The sequence below is a fragment of the Pyxicephalus adspersus genome, chromosome 3 (assembly GCF_032062135.1).
Source record: "Pyxicephalus adspersus chromosome 3, UCB_Pads_2.0, whole genome shotgun sequence".
Lineage (NCBI taxonomy): Eukaryota > Metazoa > Chordata > Amphibia > Anura > Pyxicephalidae > Pyxicephalus > Pyxicephalus adspersus.
Genome location: NC_092860.1, coordinates 47,646,621 through 47,667,659, shown reverse-complemented (window position 1 = coordinate 47,667,659; position 21,039 = coordinate 47,646,621). Strand labels below are relative to the sequence as shown.

Genomic DNA, 21,039 nt, shown 5'->3' with positions numbered 1-21,039 from the left:
TGATGGCAAAATCAGCAAGTGTACATCACTGTTTAATTCTGCAGATTGAATATTGTTGTAAAACAATGATTAACTGTGTGCATATTGCTGAAATTTTTTTGGGGGGAGGTAAAGTTGTATGTATAGCTCCCCCCCCCCCCCCCCAAAGTCAAAGTCAGTGGCTAACTCTTCCAGAGAAATGATTTTAGGTTTATAGTTAAATCTCTCCAAAATCGTCAGCATCCCCTAAAACTATTACGTTCCTGGGACTCCCTAATATTTTATTCCATTTTAGGGATTTCGGCAGAAGAAGAAACCAATCGTGTGATATATTTGGACTTCACTGCATCTTGAAGAGTGAATATTAAAGATATTTTTTAAAGGGTATGTTTTATTATAAATAAATTAAATGTACTGATAAAACATCCACCAGGAACAAGGTAGCCACCAACTGTGGGGCAGCTAGTGAAAACGTGATTCCTATTTAAAAACCTCTGCACTCTTCCCCCTCCGTAATGACCTCCGTAATGAGTTGCAACGTATTGTAGCGTTAAGATCTTATTTCTTCCTTCTTGTACCACAAACTTTCATAACTCGCTACAGATGGCTATCCTAGCAGCACCACCTAGAAGAAATAGATCAGGCGTGACATCTCTTATATATCAGGATAATGCAGGAGTTTGTGGAAAATGAAATGGATATTTTTTAGTCTTAGTTAAAGTGGAACTAAACTTCACTGTATAAGGTTACATCTCAGTTTTTATCTGTCCAAACAATGACTAATCCAGTATCCGATCTCCAGTCTCCCAACAATGACGCCTTCCCGGCCCAGAATCAATACCTGGATATCCCCCAATTTTGTTATTGCAAGAAGTATCTTTATGAACACCATGAAAAACCCTGAGTTAATGCATTCAAAATGCTAACTTCACTGGAAGTGAAAGATCTGCCAAGCCCAGCCAACTATTCACATAAAAACCCACTACCTTCACATATTTTACTATCTGGTTTACTTGACCCCCATAATGCCTCTGCCAGTGATGGAGACAGTGATTCGCCTCTTTAGTTTGCTGAACACAGATTAAGGCAAATATAAATGTACCTCTAATATAAACTATAACCTAGTGCCAGGAGGGGAATGGTGTGGGAAGGTGTAAGAACAGTTTTTTGTGGGAGGGGGGCCAGAGATAAGCTTTAAGTAGCACACATACATGTTCTGTACACTTATTTTATGTTGCCATTTTACATTTCAAGTGTATAACTATCCATAAAGTTGGTACTGTAGGTTGGAAAAATTGAATCCCTAATAGGTTTTAACTGCTGTAGCAAAACAGACAAAAATAAAAAGGCATTTCATTTAAGGGGTAGATGAGAACCTCAGTCGGCTTTTTATTGTTGCTAGTTTTCTATCTGGGAAAACTTTCTACAATAAAGTTTCTCCAGAAAGCAAGAATCCAAACAGGCATTTTTTTCTCTTGTATTTATATAGTGCTGACATTATAGGTAGCGCTTTACAAAGTCCATTGTCATTTCACTAAGGTCCCTCCAAGGGCATCACAATCTAATGTCCTTAACACAGTGTAAGGTCCATTACCTGCATGTTTTTGGGATTGGGAGAAAACTTAAATGCCCAGAGGAAACCCACATCAACACAAGGGGAACATACAACCCCATTGCAGATAGTGTCCTGACCCAGATTTGAACCTGCAACCTAGTGCTTTAAAGGTGAGAGTGCTGGCCACTGAGCCAACCATAGGCATTTCCCACTTTATCCAAAACTAATAATAAAAAAATAAGTGTTGACATAACTGGGCTTCCATGAAGCTAAACTGTTTTATCTTATGATAATCATACAATGTAAACATTTTATGTTCATTTTTATCTTGTAGTGGAGCCATGTTCCGTTTTCAAGCCCACCAACGTATTGCCACCTTTCGTCAATTGGTAGCATCATACTCGGTGACAAAAGTACAGAAGCCTTTAAAAGATGTAAGATACACCAAGCTTTTCATAAACAATGAATGGCATAATGCAGTCAGTGGGAAAACCTTTCCAACTGTGGACCCATCTACTGGAGAAATAATTACTTTCGTAGCTGAAGCAGACAAGGTTGATGTAGACCTAGCAGTTCAAGCTGCAAAACAAGCCTTCAGACTAGGATCTCCATGGCGTACTATGGATGCATCATACAGAGGTACACTTTTGAATCGCCTTGCAGATCTCATAGAAAGGGATAGAGTCTACTTAGCCTCTCTGGAATCCTTTGACACTGGTAAACCCTTTACAGTGTCCTATCATTTAGATGTTGGTGAAACAATCAAGGTTTTTAGATATTTTGCACAGTTTGCTGACAAAATTCATGGAAAGACCATCCCTATGGATGGACCTTTTTTCTGTTATACCAGACATGAGCCTGTTGGTGTTTGTGGTCAGATTATCCCATGGAATTTCCCATTGGTAATGCAGTCCTGGAAACTAGCACCAGCACTAGCTACTGGAAACACAATGGTTATGAAAGTTGCTGAGCAGACACCACTCTCTGCTTTATATATTGCATCTTTGACCAAAGAAGCTGGATTTCCACCTGGTGTAGTGAACATATTAACTGGTTATGGGCCTACTGCAGGTGAAGCATTATTAAGACATATAGATGTTGATATGATCGCATTTACTGGTTCTACAAATGTCGGCCGACTAATTCAACGAGCAGCTGGTGAGTCCAACCTAAAGCGAGTAATTCTGGGACTCAGTGGAAAAAGTCCTTGCATTGTCCTGGCGGATGCAAACCTAGACCATGCAGTGGAACTATGCCATGAAGCTGTGTTTTTAAACATGGGTCAGGGCTGCTCTGCTGGTTCTAGAACCTATGTTGAAGAATCCATCTATAATGAATTCTTAGAAAGAGCTGTTGAGAAGGCAAACTCAAGGAAGATTGGAGATCCTTTTGAATCAGACACACAACATGGCCCCCAGATAGATCAGAAACAGTTTGACACAATTCTTAACTACATTCATATTGGGAAAAACGAAGGTGCTAAACTTGTAAGTGGTGGCGAGCGTTATGGAGATCAAGGTTTTTTCATCAAGCCAACTGTTTTTGCTGATGTACATGACAACATGAGGATTGCCAAAGAAGAAATATTTGGCCCTGTACAGTCAATACTTAAATTTAGGACAATGGATGAAGTCATTGAGAGAGCCAATAATACAAAGTATGGGCTAGCTGCAGGTGTAGTCACAAAAGACTTGGACAAAGCCATGCATTTAACTCGGTCACTACAAGCTGGTACTGTCTGGGTCAACACTTATGGAATGGTTTCTTGTCAGACACCATTTGGGGGCTATAAAGAATCTGGAAATGTAAAAGAGCTAGGAGAAGATGGCCTGCAGGCTTACACTAACTTAAAAAATATCATAGTAAAAATTCCTGATAACTCATAAAGATATGCAACTTTAGTTAAACTGAGAAGTTCTCCCCTCTTTTCCAAATGATTCAATTACATCATGGTTACCTGCATGAGCTTTTGATGTGGCATTCAGGTAATCCAATAACATTATTTAAACATAGGTATTTTTTGGGAGGGAATAATTTTTTTTGTATAATTTAACCCCTTTTCAATTTGGTTGTAAGTCCTGATCCTACTGCTTAGTTTTTGTAGTTTCTTGATGTGTACTGGGACCTAGTCTTTCCTTCCTTCCCTTAAAATGTAACCATTGTACTTTTATATGTTGTTTTTCAATGAGTCAGTTTAACTGTTGTATTAAATGTAATGGCTGTCTGAGGGATTGGTATTTATCTGAAGTGGTAGAAGGTAACCTTTGTCATATCTGAATGACAGCAACGTCCCAATTCTGGAAGTGAGGAAAGATCTCCCACAGGAACACAAGACAATGTAAACCAATAATTACAAAATTATCACATTGCATAAAAGTGATAATAGCTCATTTCCAGGTTAGTTGTGACAAGAAACATAAATAGGAGTTTTTGCTCATGAAGAGCATCTAACATGGTAGAGCAGAAGTGGCAACACTAAATAATACTCAAAATATGGAACTAGCAGTCAGGGGCGATGGTGCCTTTAATCCCAGACTTCAGCTATAATGCTGTAAGCTGCCTATGCACCCCCATATAACAAGAAATGTACTAATTCATCAGGAGACATTTAAAAAAAAAAGGTACATGTAGGCTACTACACCATCTACTTAAGTACATGGACAGACATGCAGATGACCGGCGTCGCTATTAGAATAACTGCACACTTCACTTATTTGAGCAGTCATGGGGCCAAACTGACTCAAGTATGAACTCAGCTTTTCAGGTCCATGTTAGCGTCAAGATAAAGCGCACTCCTTTTACACCCTCGTCAGCTGATTTCACAAAGATGTCCACAGAACCTGTTCTATTAACCGCCTATACAAGTAGAGCCCCCCCGACAGAGTGGATAGGGTGACTGCGGTGGTGGCAGCAGCATCAGGCGGGGGCCACAGAGTGGCACAATAACAGAGTGTGGAGGTAACAGCAGCATGAAGAAGCCACAGAGTGGCACAATCACAGAGTGTGGAGTTGGCGACAGCATCAGGAGGCTACAGAGTGGCGCAATGACAGTGCCACAGAGTGGCAAGGTGACATAGTGTGGAGATGGCGGCAGCAGCAGCATCAGGAGACCACAGAGTGGCAAGGTGATATAGTGTGGAGATGGCATCAGGAGGATACCACAGAGTGGCAAGGTGACATAGTGTGGAGATGGCAGCAGCAGCATCAGGAGGATACCACAGAGTGGCAAGGTGACATAGTGTGGAGATGGCAGCAGCAGCATCAGGAGACCACAAAGTGACTCAGTGACAGACTGGGGCTGTGGGTGACAATACATTACCCGCTGGCGAAGGTGGGTGAAAGAAGGAGCACTTGGCATCTGATGTGTGGCATTAGGCAAGGACATGACTCCGAAGATCTCTCGCTTCTGGCTCCAAGCGCCCGGCGCTCTGGGTGCGACTCGCTCCAAGGACAGTGACAGGTGGGGAGTTTGACTGGGGCGGTAACACCTGTTAAACGGTAACGCGGGTGTCCTAAGGCGAGCTCACGGAGCACAGAAACCTCTCGTGGAGCAGAAGGGTAAAAGCTCGCTTGATCTTGATTTTCAGTATGAATACAGACCGTGAAAGTGGGGCTTCTTGATCCTTGAAACTTTTGGGTTAGGAGCAGGAGGTGTCAGAAAATTTACCACGGGGATTACTGGCAACAGAGTGGCACAATGACCCCGGGCATGTTTGGCTCTCGACCTCCCATTGCTACCACCCTGCTGACTACCAGCCATACTACCACCTTGCTGGCTCAGCCGCTGCCTCATGGGCAAGCTGCCACCCTCTTCTCCTGATGATGAAGCCCCTTCTTCACCTGGCGCCCAAGTGCAATAGGCTTCATCGTCATCGAGTAGTGTATGCACGTCACTGATGTCCTCCTCAACGGTCTCTGGGTCAGGAGCCTGACCGCTCGCAACACCACCTCCCACACCACTCTCCTCATCACTACTTGCCTGCCCAGCGGAGGAAGCAGCGGATGTCTCCTCCAGATCTTGGCTGGGCAGTAGCTGCTGACTGTCCACTATTAGCTCGTCCTTGCTGTATAGTGGAGCTGAGCCTCCAGCATACAATACTTCTGTGGCTGAGGGAACAGCAAAGGACAGAGGCAGGTTGAGGACAGGTGAGGGCACAGGGCCTGCTCCCGGGCCATGCCAACTAAGGATTGTATCTGACAAACCCACCAACTGTTGGCTGGGGGTGTCTGATGTCTCTTGGGATGAAGTGGATGACCGAGTTTACCAATCAAGAATCGCTGGGTTGCTGGTCAAGACACGACTGCTGGGTGACACCGGCAGCTTAGGCCTCTCGCTGCGACTTCTGCTGACACGTCCCCTTACTCTGCTGCAACCTTTGCCTGCGCCAGAAATATTTAGGCCTCTGCCACTCCTCTTTGCATGGCCTGCCACTTTTCTGTCTGACATACTTTTACTTGAACTAAATAATATAAAAGCAAATTAAAACACACCTAAAAGCAACGAAAATATTTTTATTTTTTACAGAAATAGGCTACTAAACGCTTTTACCACAAATACCGGCTGCAGTGAACTGCGTATATATATTTTTCTTTTTGTACTTAAATATGTCACTAAATGCTTTCACCACAGATAACTGCAACAGTGAACTGCGTATATATTTTTCTGGATATATAATTTGCTGGAATGACAGAGCTGTATGATGGCTATTTGGATCCCCAAATAATCTTTCCCTGCACTTGTAAATCGCTTTTCTAGCACTGTCCCTAGCGCCTTCTGACGTTTCTCCCTGCACTAAGACGCTGTGAAATGATTCATCCCTATCCTTTCCCTGCACTTATAAATCATTTTTTGATTAGGTTTTTCTTATCACTTTCCCTAGCACCTGCACATGTCTCTCCCTGCACTCTGTACGCTGTAAAATGTCTTAATCCAAGATGGCTGAGGCTATTTATAGGGCTGTGACATCACAGGGCTGATTGGCTGCATGCATGGCATTATGGGTCATCCCGTCTTCCCAGAGTTCCTTGCCCCATGTCCTCACATGTCCGTCAATAGGGGAAAAAAATTTTCAGGACTGTGTAGAGCTTCCACAGCCTCCAAACACATGTAAAGAGATACAAAATAAAAAGATACATTATAAAAGGATACATAAAAAGATACATAACACTATTACATACCCCTTTACTTCACAGGAATAATAAAGAGCACCTGTCACATCAATATTAGGCTAAAGCTAGGTACACACTTCTAATAATTATCGTTAGAAAACAAACGATTACGACCGATCAACGATTTTGCACGATTATACTTGGAACAATCATATTGTGCACAATTCTGTACATGCTGTAACAATATGATCGTTCATATATAATCCACCAACAGTGTCCACACGCTAGATACAATTGTTTGAATGATGCAGGGAGTGACATGGTAAGGAGAAAGTGTACCGCAGAAACATGCACGATCACTGAACGATTGTACACACGATAGTGAACGATCGACGGCCAATCAGAAATCCGTTCATTTCCAACGACAATCCTCATTCGTCTGCGTCATTGGTCATTTTTTTTAGAATGATTTTTGCCAATCGGTTGTTCGTCGGTCGTTTCTAACGTTAATTATTGGATGTGTGTACGCAGCTTTAGTCTTCATGAAATGTTTCCCTAGTGTTTAACCTGAGGCTTTTAAAGCCCATGTTTGAAGTCCCCATGAATTCCAATGGGCTAATCCACTGCAGGACGTTTCCTTCAGGCACATCTCTGAGCTTTATCTTAAACGTTGCTTGCAACATTTAAAAAATTAAAATGCAGGATAAACGCTTGAAAACGCTCCCATTGAACTCAATGAAGGCTTTTACAAGCGTTTTTAAGCTTTTTATGAAAGCTTCCATTTGAAAACAATGGGGGCTTTAATACATTTTTTTAGTAGGTCTTTGGAATCTGGAAGCCCCCTTTAACAAGGAGACTCCCAGATCTTCACCACTCCACCCTGGGGAATGAGTACAGGGGTACATTAAACCCCTTACTCCCTGAAAGGGTTAAAATATGTGTAAAAAAAATTAGACGAGGCTTTAATGATAAATTATTTTATTAAATGTGGCAAATGACAGACATACAGACAGTGATACAGGAGGAGAGGACCCTGCCCCGAAGGGCTTACATAGCAGGAGACACAGGAAGATGCTGGGGACACTGGGAACAGCAAGACAGAAACTGCACAAGACAACTGGGAAGAGAAAATAGCATAGAGAGATTAATGTGAAATGTTTTAAATGTTTTTTTTTTAATATTTATGTAAAACATATTTGTCAATAATTTAAAAATGTTTTAATTAAGTGGAAAGATATATTTCAGGGTCTAAAAGTACCGACATTCTGAATCAAATAAAATTAACATATATGGCTTTCTTGGGGATGTGCCCAACATTAGATTAGAGCAATTTGTTGGAGGGCATTAAATTATTTTGTATATTGACAAGGAAAATAGCAAACTGGAAAGCAAGGGGTTAGACCAAGAGCTGAACAGGGAAACGTGATCAGTCAGCAGCTGAGCAGGAATCATTTCAGTGCAACTAGGGGCCCAAACACTTGGTCCTGTTTCCAATCAAAGTAAATAGCCAGGGTCTATCAAGCAACTATAGCCTGATTGGCCGGTGGGAGGGGCAATGCATAATAAACCTGGAAGAGCGGGTGCATTCAGGATCAGATCTGCCAGCACAGACAAGGTGGAGCAGCCAGTGGTTAATGAGGAGGTAAGTGTAATACCTGGCCTGATCATTGCTTGTCTGTCAAAATTCTCTGAGCTGCACATGCAGGCCGTAAAAGTTTAGAAAGATGCTGCATATTTCTTTTCGTGTTCTCTGTAGGTGCTAGAAGTGGTTTGCTATTAATGGCAGGCTTCACAATCCGATGTGACCATTGCATCCTTTCCAGCTTCACAGTTGCATAAGTGAATGGGGAATTTGCTTCCAGATTGGTGTGATTTGTTTGAAAAAGCAATTGTCATTGTTCAATTCTGCCCAAAACATTTCAAATATAAGTGTATTTTTAAACACTGAAAGCAGGATTTAGGGACCCCCAAAGCAATTTTTCCTCACTCTTTAACATGGGTGAAATCTTAAAATAACTTTTGGGTCTTAAAGAACTTCTGATATAATTGCTATATACAACATGCAATACATTAGTGTGATGGTCTGTAGGAAGAATATCTCTTACATTGGAGGCCAAGTGGGGAAAAATGTCCCCCTTACAGATAGCCAAAAATATAATTGGTATCTATTAAACTGACCTGGGAGGTACAACCTACTCATTGCTTAAGGAGCCCTTAGCAACCTCTACAGGAACACTAGCTCAGAGGGTTGTAAACTGAAGGATTTGCATGTTTCCCATGCTGCCCTCCACACTGCATCAATAGCTCTGTTCCTCATATTTAGGTAATGTGACTTTGCAATGAAAGCCCTCCCATTCTCAATTTAATATCTGTGATCTGACCCATCACAGTACAGTGTGCTACCCCAGCCCCTGACATGGAGCACTCTATGCAGCATCATTTAATAGGACATTTAATTATGCTATGGACATCTGCAGGAAAAATATTAATTTGCTTTGCAGCGATAAATGTCTATAGCCTATAAAATGCAGTGCGAACACTAATGCATCACCAGTGAATCAAATTTTTCCTGTTTGACGTCTAACGATTTCATTGCATTTCTTTAGTATCACAAAGAAAGTATAAAAGTAACTGTTTGTATTGATTTTATTTTGTGCTGTAGGTTCAAAGATCAGTGAGTGTCCATTTTGTGTGCACCTGCCTTTCCTTAACAATCTGTTTGTTTGCTGTTATTGGCACGGTGCTTACTGACTTCAGATGTCGTCATTTATACCTCATGCAGTGCAAATTACATAATTCTGCACATAATCATTCACTGACTAGTGACATCTGTACACTGGTATATGGACTATAATGATACAAAGTTCATGTAAGGGTATTTTATGTCAAATCATTCCCAACACTGAGAATCTTTTATTTGTCATCATTCTGGGCATTTATTATAATTGTGATTATCTTGCATGTGTAAAAGGCTTAACATATAACTTTCTTCCACTATGGTTTGTAAAACTCTGGAATGTGTTGATAAATCTTGATTTAAGGTACACATATTGTGTTGTATGTGCAATAAAATATATTGCATCCTACTGCCATGAGAAAGGCATTAGAAGGACAGAATGTGCAATGTTTTTAGGCTTCTAGATGTTTGATTAGCAATCAGAAAAAAAAACTAGATTGGTTGGTAAATTCAAAATTACCAGCGATCTTCTCCTGTGTTGTACCAATACATGTCAGGTATGTAGTGTATTACATTACATAGAAAATGTGCTATGTATCAGATTATCAGTATAGATTATAGTGTCCAGGTGGGATGATGGTAAAAATTACACACATTGACATAAATTTCACCAACTCGTCATGTGCCATGTGGTCAGTAGAGGCAGCACAGAACACTCTCAAACTCCTGATGGCAAAATCAGCAAGTGTACATCACTGTTTAATTCTGCAGATTGAATATTGTTGTAAAACAATGATTAACCGTGGGCATATTGCTGGGATTTTTTTGGGGGGAGGTAAAGTTGTATCTATATGTATGTGTATGTATAGCTCCCCCCCCCCCAAAGTCAGTGGCTAACTTTTCCAGAGAAATGATTTTAGGTTTATAGTTAAATCTCTCCAAAATCGTCAGCATCCCCTAAAACTATTATGTTCCTGGGGCTCCCTAATATTTTGTTCCATTTTAGGGATTTCGGCAGAAGAAGAAACCAATCGTGTGATATATTTAGACTTCACTGCATCTTGAAGAGTGAATATTAAAGATATTTTTTAAAGGGTATGTTTTATTATAAATAAATTAAATGTACTGATAAAACATCCACCAGGAACAAGGTAGCCACCAACTGTGGGGCAGCTAGTGAAAACGTGATTCCTATTTAAAAACCTCTGCACTCTTCCCCCTCCGTAATGACCTCCGTAATGAGTTGCAACGTATTGTAGCGTTAAGATCTTATTTCTTCCTTCTTGTACCACAAACTTTCACAACTCGCTACAGATGGCTATCCTAGCAGCACCACCTAGAAGAAATAGATCAGGCGTGACATCTCTTATATATCAGGATAATGCAGGAGTTTGTGGAAAATGAAATGGATATTTTTTAGTCTTAGTTAAAGTGGAACTAAACTTCACACTATAAGGTTACATCTCAGTTTTTATCTCTCCCAGCAACGACAAGTCCAGTATCCGATCTCAAGTCTCCCAACAATGACCCCTTCTCGGCCCAGAATCAATACCTGGATATCCCCCAATTTTGTTATTGCAAGAAGTATCTTTATGAGCACCATGAAAAGCCCTGAATTAAGGCATTCAAAATGCTAACTTCACTGGAAGTGAAAGATCTGCCAAGCCCAGCCAACTATTCACATAAAAACCCACTACCTTCACATATTTTACTATCTGGTTTACTTGACCCCCATAATGCCTCTGCCAGTGATGGAGACAGTGATTCGCCTCTTTAGTTTGCTGAACACAGATTAAGGCAAATATAAATGTACCTCCAATATAAACTATAACCTAGTGCCAGGAGGGGAATGGTGTGGGAAGGTGTAAGAACAGTTTTTTGTGGGAGGGGGCCAGAGATAAGCTTTAAGTAGCACACATACATGTTCTGTACACTTATTTTATGTTGCCATTTTACATTTCAAGTGTGTAACTATCCAAAAAGTTGGTACTGTAGGTGGGAAAAATTGAATCCCTAATAGGTTTTAACTGCTGTAGCAAAACGGACAAAAATAAAAAGGCATTTCATTTAAGGGGTAGATGAGAACCTCAGTCGGCTTTTTATTGTTGCTAGTTTTCTATCTGGGAAAACTTTCTACAATAAAATTTCTCCAGAAAGCAAGAATCCAAACAGGCATTTTTTTCTCTTGTATTTATATAGTGCTGACATTATAGGTAGCGCTTTACAAAGTCCATTGTTATTTTCACCAAGGTCCCTCCAAGGGGATCACAATCTAATGTCCTTAACACAGTGTAAGGTCCATTACCTGCATGTTTTTGGGATTGGGAGAAAACTTAAATGCCCAGAGGAAACCCACATCAACACAAGGGGAACATACAACCCCATTGCAGATAGTGTCCTGACCCAGATTTGAACCTGCAACCTAGTGCTTTAAAGGTGAGAGTGCTGGCCACTGAGCCAACCATAGGCATTTCCCACTTTATCCAAAACTAATAATAAAAAAATAAGTGTTGACATAACTGGGCTTCCATGAAGCTAAACTGTTTTATCTTATGATAATCATACAATGTAAACATTTTATGTTCATTTTTATCTTGTAGTGGAGCCATGTTCCGTTTTCAAGCCCACCAACGTATTGCCACCTTTCGTCAATTGGTAGCATCATACTCGGTGACAAAAGTACAGAAGCCTTTAAAAGATGTAAGATACACCAAGCTTTTCATAAACACTCTATTTTCATGTCTTTTTACACTGTTTAGCAAAAATGTAATATTGTTAATTAAACTATCTATTCAACCTTATTCCGAAAGTTAATTTTCTTTTAAGAGCTTCTGGGGAAAAAAAGAAGCAAACGAGCACCTGTCAAGCCAACTGGGTTGGGTTTTTCATGTTTATTGGTATTGCTACTGATCTCAAAAAGATGCACAATTATTAGACTAATGTCCAGTTAACATTTTAGATACAGCAGGAATATCTGTACAGAAAGAACCCTGTCTCCTTTTTATTGCATTCCAGGCTTCAATAGAGAAATTTAGTCTCCCAAGAACGCCTGGGGCTGTGCAGAGGCGGTTGGGTGGTTGTGGTGGGGAGATTGGCATTAGGTGGGGTCCCTCAATAGCTAGGCAGAAGGTTGTTGCAAGTTTGGTTGGTTCCTCAAGCTCTCCCACCCGCTTCCCTGTGTGTTAAGCATATGCTTTGTCTGCTTGTAGGAGTAGCTATAGATGGTTTTGAAGTAAGTCTTGGAAGACCCTATACTTGTATGTAAGTCAGTTTAACTGTTGTATTAAATGTAATGGCTGTCTGAGGGATTGGTATTTATCTGAAGTGGTAGAAGGTAACCTTTGTCATATCTGAATGACAACAACGTCCCATTTCTGGAAGTGAGGAAAGATCTCTCACAGGAACACAAAAGACAATAATGTAAACCAATAATTACAAAATTATCACATTGTATAAAAGTGATAATAGCTCATTTCCAGGTTAGCTGTGACAAGAAACATAAATAGGAGTTTTTGCTCACGAAGAGCATCTAACATGGTAGAGCAGAAGTGGCAACACTAAATAATACTCAAAATATGGGACTAGCAGTCAGGGGCAATGGTGCCTTTAATCCCAGACTTCAGCTATAATGCTGTAAACTGCCTATGCACCCTCATATAACAAGAAATGTACTAATTCATCAGGAGACATTTAAAAAAAAAGGTACATGTAGGCTACTACACCATCTACTTAAGTACATAGACAGAATTAAAAAAAAAAAAAAAAAAAAAAAAAATTCTAGCCTTATTTCCTTTGGTAATTCTGAAACTGTTGACTTGTTACCTGATTTACCTAAAAACTTCAGATTAGGTGATGGTTCCTCTTTATTTTGCGAGAAATGTGTTCCACAACCCTGATGGATCCTTCTGCAAATGCTTCTCCTACCATATTGGTTGCATGACATTGGTAAGTTCCCTCATCTTCCTTTGTCAATGGTTTTATCTGAAGAAAACACTTGCTTGTAGTTTTTGTAGTTTCTTGATGTGTACTGGGACCTAGTCTTTCCTTCCTTCCCTTAAAATGTAACCATTGTACTTTTATATGTTGTTTTTCAATGAGTACTTACTGCTGTATTTTCATATCTTTTTACACGCTTTAGCTAAATGCATTGAAATTAGAAAATTGTTAATAAATATCTATTCAGCCTTATTCTCAAAGGTGTTCTTCTTTAACAGCTTCAGGGAAGTAAAAGCAAACATAAATATCATTGCCTATAATCAAGCATCTGTCAGTCAACTGGCTAATTAAAGTCAGAACTTTTAGTCTTCATTGGGTTTTTTATGTTTGTTGTTATTGCCACTGATCAAAAATGCTGCACAATTATTAGACTAATGTCCAGCTAAAACTTTAAAATGTTTAGATACAGCAAGAATATCTGTACAGAAAGAACCTGTCTCCTTTTTATTGCGCTCCAGGCTTTAACAGAGACATTAGTCTTGGGGGAAGGCCTGGGGCTGTGTGGTAGTAAATGGAAGGCTGGACATGACTAGGCCTTGTAGCAGAGGCCAAAGGCTAAACTGAGATTAGGGTAAAACATGTGCACTAATTTGTTTGGGTGGTGTTGGAGAGATTGGCTCTAGGTGGGGTTCTTTCAATAGTTAGGCAGAGGGTTGTTGCAAGTTCAGGTGGATCTTTCACAACACTGGACAAGCTTTCACTTTGCACTTGCACTTTGTGTATTAAGCATATGCTTTGTCTGCTTGTAGGGGTTGATAAATTGAATTAAATCTTGGCAGACCTTAGACTTGTACTTAAAATATAGTGGTTGTTCAGCATTTTTGAGAGATTGGTATTTATTTGAAGTGGTAGAAGGTATCCTTTGTCATATCTAGGTGACTACAATTTCCTTATTCTAGAAGCAAGGAAATATCTCCAACAGGAACACAAATGGCAATTATCTGAACTAATAACACAATAGTCACATATTGTATGAAAGTGATAGTTCATTCCAGCCTTAGCTGTGACAAACATAAATAGGAGTTTTTGCTCTCGTAGAGCATCTAACATGGCAGAGCAGAAGTGGCAACACTAAATATTACTCCAAAATGAGACTAGCAGTCAGGGGAAATCGTGCCTTATTTCTCATATTGCTGCCTATGCAACCTCATATAACAAGAAATGTACAAATTTTTTAGGAGGAATTAAAAACAAAGGAAACATGTAGGCTACTACACCATGTAATTTAATACCTGGCCAGAATAAAATAACATTTCTAGCCTTATTTCCTTTGGTAAATCTGAAACTGACTTGTTACCTGATTACCTAATAACTCCTGATTACATGATGGTTCCTCTTCAGCTTGTGGGAAATGTGTTCCACAACCCTGATGGATCCTTCTGCAAATGCTTCTCCTACCATATTGGTTGAATGCCATTGGTCAGTTCCTTTATCTTTCTTTTGTCAAACGATCTGAAGAAAAACACTTGCTTGTCAAAGTTTGAACGTTGAATGCCAAAAATCATCTTTTGAAAACTATGGCTAAAACTGATACCCTAAGGATACCCATAAAAATTTGAGACTTTAGCATTCTGTAGATGTAAAAAAAAAAACTGCAACACATCTAACAAAAACAAATCCTAATTAGCTGGATGCCCATTATAAAAGGGGGGAAAATCATGTTATATAAATATTTGCTGGACTTAAACTATTTAGGAACAACAATTTTTACTCCAGGCCCATAATGCATAAATAAAATACTGTATGTAATGAATGGATGTTGAGGTATTTACAATGACATGATTCCAGCTCGCTTACGGGTTTACTTTGTGGGTGGATAATGCTAATGTAATTGTGGATCATATGGTGACCTCCTGGACACCGGTTGCTTTGCCATTGATGTAAAACGAACACTGGCAGATAATTTATATACAATATGACATATACAGATCCCAAACAACTACAATATATTTTAAAAACACACTGTAATATAAAAGATTTAACATAGTAATAGTCTCAGATTCCATCTAACCCAGAAACTTTCCACTGGTTTTCTTTTTCCTAATCCATTCCCTCTTTTATTTGTCTTTTTTTTATTTTATATTTTTCATTGAAACAGTCTAGAGCTGAAAAGTTAGGCCATGATACTTATAACAGATCCAGCTGCTATGTTTAGCCCACTGCCCATCTGTAGCACATCATAAGTATCAGACTACTATACATAGATAGACACACAGATTTATATATATATATATGTGTTATTTAATACATTTTTGGCACCATATACAGTGTGGACCTAATATTTAGGTGTTTATTAAAATTGTATAACTTTGTATTAAAGGAAGCTTATCCACTATATTTATTTTTGAAACACCATTACCCAGCTGGAACTGTCATGTCGAGAAGGTCCTCCACATACTTGGAAGATTTTCAAATAGTTGTACTGCTTTGGGAGACTTGAAAACCTTCACAACCACATAAAAAGCATAAACCTGATATTTTAGTTATACCAAACAGTCATATATTTTAATTTACCTCCTAGCTTTGCCGTATATTTTTGTTTGACTTTATGGCCTATTCAAACTCGTTCAGGGCAAAGAATTAAGTCTATTAATGTTTTTATACAAAATGTAATCATTTACCCAATCTTTACACATGTTAGCTTTACTTAGATCTAACTAATAATTAAACAAGCAAATCCTTACAGCAATTTTGTTGATTACAAATCAGTAATTGCTTTTGGAACTGACCTGAGTTTAGGCACAGATTCCCAATAGGAGCAACCCTTTTTTTGCACGCCTTTTATATTTACTTAAAATAATTACTCAGTGTCCCCTAAAGTTACAAAGATTGTTTAATTATTTTTACATATTGGTTTATTTTTGTCATTACCTATAGGCATATACCTATCCAGCTTAAAGCATTGTACTGATTTTAAAGTTAGCAACTAAGGAGCTACCTTCAGCACATCTTACAGATCCATAGTGGTGAGGAGACCTAGATTTCTCGTGGCACCACCAGAGGTTAGGTATAGTCTAGGTTAGTGTTTCACAACCTTTCTACCATGGCGGAACCCTTCAAATAAGTTTAGGATCTCAATGAACCCCTGCTATAATTACTATATCCACAGCTCACTTTAGTATGGTGTCCAGTAGGAAAAATTCCTATTACATTGCAGACCATTCTGAAAAATTCCATCCTTACAGATAACCAAAAAGATCACTGGTGTCACTTAAATTTGTTCATTGCTAATGGAACTTATGGCAGCCTCTCGAGAAACACTGGCCTATGAATTTTGGCTGGTGCATCCTCCATCCAAGGATTTCTATCCTGGGTAATATCTCCCTATAACATGCTCCATTGCATTTCCTGAAGAAGCAGTATATTCTGTTAAGCACATTGTTCAAAAAAAAACTCTGATCTGCTTGATATTGAACACATTCAGAATTATGTGGAAATGTTGACTGGTTGTAATTTTATTTAATTTGATACAACACATTACATAGCACCATTTTTTTGTGCACTGCCACTTGTGTACTTTGATGATTGGTTGAGATGAGCAAATTTCTCGACAATTTGTTTCGGCTGGTTCGGCGGATTACCCGAAAAGATTCGTTTCGATCCAAATTTATTTGCGGCGAATTGCATTAAAAAATTGGCTATTTCTGGGCTGCAGAGAGCCTTGATAGTGCTGTAGAACACTGTCCCTTGCAGTAACACGCATAAGAGAGTCTGCTGTGGTAGTGAAATAATATTGTGAGTCAGTACGACATGCAGATGACCGGCGTCGCTATTAGAATAACTGCACACTTCACTTATTTGAGCAGTCATGGGGCCAAACTGACTCAAGTATGAACTCAGCTAACCCTGACTGTATTATGAGTCAGGGAAGGTTCACAAGGTGGCCTTTTGCTGCAAATAACACATGTATTTATTAGGTTACTAACTTATTAAATACATTAATTTAATGAGTTACTAATTCTAATTATTTTCTTTTAACAGGACTGGAAGGACTTCCATCTTGCAAAACTTTTGGGTTCATAATTTTGTACAAAAACATGTAGAAATTAGTTTTATATTGTTATTGATGACTTTTGTACAATATTAAGCTGTTGATAGAACAAACTGAATAAAGTTTCATAGCTGCAACAGATAGTTGCTCCTCTCATTATTTCTATGTTTTTGCTATAGCATATGATAGTGAATCTGTACTTTGCTTTGGGGTTAGTGTCATATCTGAAGCACTGATGTCTCTAACTGCTAGTATCACAAGATTTGGAATTTTCACTGTTCTCCGTGCTAGAAGTAGGACTATAATATATAGGATTTAAAGAATGCCTGGTACTCCATATTAGTTTTTAGCATTAGACATTTGTATGGGTAAAAAGTTCAGCATATTGAGCTCACCTAGGTGAGCAAAGGCTGACCAAGCCAGACCGAGTAGGCTGGAGGCTACAACAGGAGTAGGTTACATTCATTTCATTGATCTTGGAGGAATATCCAATGTTTGCCCATGTGGTTTTAAATAGCATCCCGATTCAGTGGATTTTGTAGGTCCCAGTGGCTTCTAATGCCTGAACTGCTAGATTTGACAGCTGATGTCAAACACTATAGGGTGTATTTATAAAGATTTCCCTGTCAAGTCAACCTAAATTCACCCAAAAAACTAAAGCATTTCTGCAGTGCACTTTTGAGGGATTTGAAGGGCTATCAGTAAACTAGAAGACAAAATGAAAGTGGAATAATTGTTGGATAATCTGAATGCCACATTAAATGCTCATGCAGGTAACCATGATGTAATTCAAGGAGAGAACATCTCAGTCTAGCTAAAGATGCATATCTTTTATGAGTTATCAGGAATTTTTACTATGACATTTTTTAAATTAGTGTAAGCCTGCAGGCCATCTTCTCCTAGCTCCTTTGCATTTCCAGATTCTTTATAGCCCCCAAATGGTGCCTGGCAAGAAACCGTGCCATAAGTGTTGACCCAGACAGTACCAGCTTGTAGTGACCGAGTTAAATGCATAGCTTTGTCCAAGTCTTTTGTGACTACACCTGCAGCTAGCCCATACTTTGTATTATTGGCTCTCTCAATGACTTCATCTATTGTCTTAAATTTAAGTATTGACTGTACAGGACCAAATATTTCTTCTTTGGCAATCCTCATGTTGTCATGTACATCAGCAAAAACAGTTGGCTTGATGAAAAAGCCTTGATCTCCATATCGCTCCCCACCACTTACAAGTTTAGCACCTTCGTTTTTCCCAATTTGAATGTAGTTAAGAATTGCGTCAAACTGTTTCTGACCTATCTGGGGGCCATGTTGTGTGTCTGATTCAAAAGGATCTCCAATCTTCCTTGAGTTTGCCTTCTCAACAGCTCTTTCTAAGAATTCATTATAGATGGATTCTTCAACATAGGTTCTAGAACCAGCAGAGCAGCCCTGACCCATGTTTAAAAACACAGCTTCATGGCATAACCCTTCAAATAATTTTTGGATCTCAAGGACCCCCTGCTATAATTACTATATCCTCAGCTCACATACTTTAGTATGGTCTTAAGTAGGAAAAATTCCTCTTACATTGCAGGCCATTCTGAAAACATCCACCCTTAGATCACTGGTATCAATTAAATTTGTTCTTTGCCTAAGGAACTCCTGGCAACCTCTAGGGATTGTGGCTGGTGCATCCTCCATCCAAGGATTTCTATCCAGGGTCATATCTCCCTATAACATGCTTCATTCCATCTCCTGAAGAAGCAGCATATTCTGTCAAGCACTTTGTTCAGTGTGTTCAAAAATGTATTAACTCTGAAACTCTGGTTAATACTGAAGTAGAAATAAACACAGAATAATGTGAATATGTTGACTAATTATTTGTAATTTTATTTGATACCAAAAAAATTACATAGCACCATTTTTTTGTGCACTGACACTTGTGTACTTTATTGGATATGCACCTGTAAATGTCACAATTTCTATCATATAATTGAGTATTTGGATTTAACCCATATTTTGGCAGTTTGCTTTTACATACAGTTATACAGGCTTCTTTTCTGAATGAAAGACAACAGTAGGTGTGTAACAGATACATATCCATATTTTCCTTACCTTTCTCCATGATATGCTAGGTGTTGGAACTGCCTTTACTTCACATGATAAATATACTTGGGCACCGGTAACATTGTGAATTTTTCCAGGTGCTACTGTAATCACAGGAGCTGTGGTTAGAAATAAAGCATGACATGATCAACCAACATGGTTTAGTGTGTTTCACCTATATCTTTACATATGAGAAGGACTCAATTTTTTTTTTAGGACATAAAGGTATGTCTGGTAATATATAAATTGTTTATGCTGCCCTACTCGTGTATCCATTAGTTGTAAATATTCAAAATATAATTATTATGATCTCTATTCATGTAGGAAAAACACATAGCTGACCATAAAAGGCTACATAACTAGCCATGCAAAACATCCTAAATAATATGCATTTACCATATAAAAAGATAATAAACAGAGGAGAATAGGACATTACTGGTAACAGCGCCTGGTGTTGGCCTATTATGCCAGAGAATGACAGTGGCACAGTATGGCATAGTCTGTCAGTATACTGTATGCACACAGAATAATGAACGGTCCACACAGGAGCCAGAACTCCTACAGACACTTTGGCAGCTGCTGGAGGTCACATCATCTCTTTAAAATAGATGAGAAGGAAGGGGAACCATCTGTTAAAAGACCAGCCTTTTCCAAATGTACTACTGAAACAAGTATATGAAATAAGTGCCTAATTGACAGTGTTGGAAGATAATGCAGCTTGCAGAAAATCCCCAAATTATTCCCCTTGAGCCCTAGCATTAATACCTGCCAAGTGCCTCCTGTTCCTCATTGTTCTTTGTGTGATGGTTTATTATGCAGGATGCAACTGAAACTCTGAGAAGCTTTGTAAAGGAGGTTTAAAAATAAAAAGGCAAAGTAAGATAACAATATCAAACTGTCAAATAGGGCAGTGATTTTCAACCACTGTGCCGGGTACACTAGTGTGCCGTGAGGGATCTTCAGGTGTACCGTGGGAAATAATCCAATTTCAGTTAATTGGTCCAAAAATTATTTATTTACAGCAAATAATTTGTTTTCATTTGTCTATACTAGCGATTTATAGTGATAGGCAGAACAAAGAAATACTGTGTTCCATGGGATTTTTCTAATGTAAAATACGTGCCGTAACTTAAGAAAGGTTGGGAAACACTGAAATAGGTGGATGAATAGATAGAAAAACAGCTGGATAGTAAAGCCTCATCCAGACAAATGAACAAGTGCTGAAATAAACAGCACTCATTCCAGATCGGTTATTTAGCAATCTGCCATTGCTTTATTTGTTAAAGTACGATAGATAGATAGATAGATAGATAGATAGATAGAGGAGATTCAGGCTTTGTGCAAATGAATATGGTCTCCTGGTTTATGGTAAAAGATGTTAGGGAACATAGCATTATCAGCCCTGAACTTCTGCATAGAATGTTAGTACACAGGACCATTAGTATCACTGTTTAGGTTACCCTGAGCAGCTTAGCATTATCTATAAAACTGTGTACAAATATTTTTTATAAACAGCAATCAGAAGTCAGGAATAAGGACAGTATCTTTAACCCCCTAACCGCTAAGCCCGTAATTTCTCGCACTAAATATTTTTGCTCTTTTGGTTAAGCCCGTATTTTTTCGCCTACACTAAAATCCCCACTT

General features: G+C 39.0%; 3 protein-coding genes across 3 annotated transcripts in view; 1 reads left to right on the top strand and 2 right to left on the bottom strand.

Annotated features, from left to right (window-relative positions):
* The first annotated feature begins 272 nt into the window (after positions 1-272).
* LOC140326121 (aldehyde dehydrogenase X, mitochondrial-like) lies at positions 273-3,716 on the top strand. Its single transcript, XM_072404447.1, has 2 exons — positions 273-363; positions 1,869-3,716. Exon 2 carries the CDS (start codon positions 1,876-1,878, stop codon positions 3,418-3,420), a length of 1,545 nt encoding a protein of 514 aa, XP_072260548.1. The 5' UTR covers positions 273-363; positions 1,869-1,875; the 3' UTR covers positions 3,421-3,716.
* Positions 3,717-13,113: 9,397 nt separating this feature from the next.
* Positions 13,114-21,039, bottom strand: part of IGFBPL1 (insulin like growth factor binding protein like 1) — a 25,475-nt gene continuing 17,549 nt past the window's right edge. The window contains 4 exon segments of the mRNA XM_072406783.1: positions 13,114-13,301; positions 15,670-15,715; positions 15,717-15,760; positions 19,405-19,514. Coding sequence (XP_072262884.1) covers positions 13,161-13,301; positions 15,670-15,715; positions 15,717-15,760; positions 19,405-19,514 — 341 coding nt within the window. The 3' untranslated portion in view covers positions 13,114-13,160.
* Positions 17,296-19,014, bottom strand: LOC140325327 (aldehyde dehydrogenase X, mitochondrial-like). The gene is made up of 2 exons (XM_072403157.1): positions 18,915-19,014; positions 17,296-18,776 (listed from the first exon to the last, which is right to left on the bottom strand). Exons 1-2 carry the CDS (start codon positions 19,012-19,014, stop codon positions 18,139-18,141), a joined length of 738 nt encoding a protein of 245 aa, XP_072259258.1. The 3' UTR covers positions 17,296-18,138.